The 1,646-nt window shown below is 34.9% G+C and overlaps 1 protein-coding gene across 1 annotated transcript in view; it reads right to left on the reverse strand.

Annotated features, from left to right (window-relative positions):
- LOC106681550 (putative ribosome-binding factor A, mitochondrial) overlaps positions 1 to 1,646 on the reverse strand; it is a 35,063-nt gene that overhangs the window by 16,012 nt on the left and 17,405 nt on the right. The window contains exon 4 of the mRNA XM_014421903.3: positions 1,285 to 1,463. Coding sequence (XP_014277389.1) covers positions 1,285 to 1,463 — 179 coding nt within the window. The remainder of the gene's footprint in view (positions 1 to 1,284; positions 1,464 to 1,646) is intronic.

The following is a 1,646-nucleotide window of genomic DNA, read 5'->3' on the forward strand; positions in this document are numbered from 1 at the left end:
CTCAGGATGGTAAAGGGGGAGATCGCCCAGTGGCATATGCCAGTAGGCGCCTAACAGAGACGGAGACCAGATACAGCGCACTGGAACGAGAGCTCTTGGGAATAGTGTGGGCTATTGACCACTTTAGACCCTGTGTGTTTAGCAAAAGGTTTAGGGTTACACGTTGGAAGGAGCTCCTTGCACAGTATAATATGGAAATAATATATAAACCGGGAAAAAAAATGTGGTAGCCGATTGGTTGTATCGAGCAATTACAGTAAATGCAGTAGAAGAGGAAGCCAAAGTGGATTGCTCAAAGTTGAGTGTAGCAAGTATAGGAAGAGCAATATCACAGCAGTGGACTGTGAGGAGATATGTAATATATACAACCACGTTGCTAAAAGAAAGTTGTGGGAGAAAGGAAAAGGAAAAAACCAGGAGGGTAGCGCAGGAGAAATTATGTCACAGACAGGATGAGAGCAATCAAAATCGGTATGATCGTCTACAGAAAGTTGGGGTCTAACAGGGGTAAAGAGATACGAGGGCCCATTCAGAGAGACAACCATTAGAGAACACAACATGGTTATATTAGGGAGAGTCAGAAAACCAAAAAAGAGGAGAAATGTCTATATTGAGCAGTTAAAACTTCCGGCAATGACAAAATAAAAACTGGAGTGTCTTCATATTGCCACAACTAGAATATATTACAGAAAATGAAGTTATTTATTCCATTTATTGTTTTTGACTTTTGTAAATATTGTTTTTTCATTTTAACTTGATCATGTATTGATCAAGTTAGATCAAGATAAATTACAGCTTGGGACACGTTGTTCAAGGGCATCCAAAGATTATGAGATCAAGGAATTGGTAAATACTAACAATCATCATCCCCCAAGCTGTCAAACGAAGACAGTTCAAATGAGACTAAGTTTCTCTCTCCCTCTGAACATAATATAAAAGCTCCAAGCCACTAGTTTAATCACTTAACAAAAAATTATCTATATTTTAACAAAGAACTCAAGGAAAATACACAACAGAGAACACCAGCACCAAAGTCAGACAAATGGAGGATGAAACAAGTCCTTTTCAAGGATAAGAAGGAATATTATAGTTAAGATATGGTAATATGGTCTTCTTACCAATAGGATACATCTAGTTCTCTCCTCTCTATAATGGTGATTTATAATTTCTCATACAATTGTTTTCTTTCGCAAAGTAAATTTGAGGTAACCACAAAATTAATAGCTTTCAAGTTTTATGAAACAATAGTGAAAGAATCAAGAAAAAGAAAAATATGAAAAATACCTTTTTCATGATCATTTCATGATCTAAACCATAAATATTTGATGTCATAGATGGGAGATTATTATATTGTGGTACATCAGGAATGCCGCCATCCTCCACTTCATCTGCTTCCCCTCTATCTGTTAAACTTAAAGCTTGAAACAAATGTTCAAGTTCCTCAACCTGATTTTTCTTTACATCTAAAATAAATAAAAAATTTATTAAATAAATCAAAATTGTATCCTTGTATTGTCTCAAAACTTTTATTTCATCAATAGTCCAACGTTTCGGCCATCCTCAAGGACAATCTAAATTTTTAACAGCTTATATTATATATTCATTTGTAACATTAAAACAACAACATTATCACTAATAATATAACA

The sequence above is a fragment of the Halyomorpha halys genome, unplaced genomic scaffold, assembly GCF_000696795.3.
Source record: "Halyomorpha halys isolate HHAL.00 unplaced genomic scaffold, Hhal_1.1 Scaffold347.1, whole genome shotgun sequence".
Classification (NCBI taxonomy): Eukaryota; Metazoa; Arthropoda; class Insecta; order Hemiptera; family Pentatomidae; genus Halyomorpha; species Halyomorpha halys.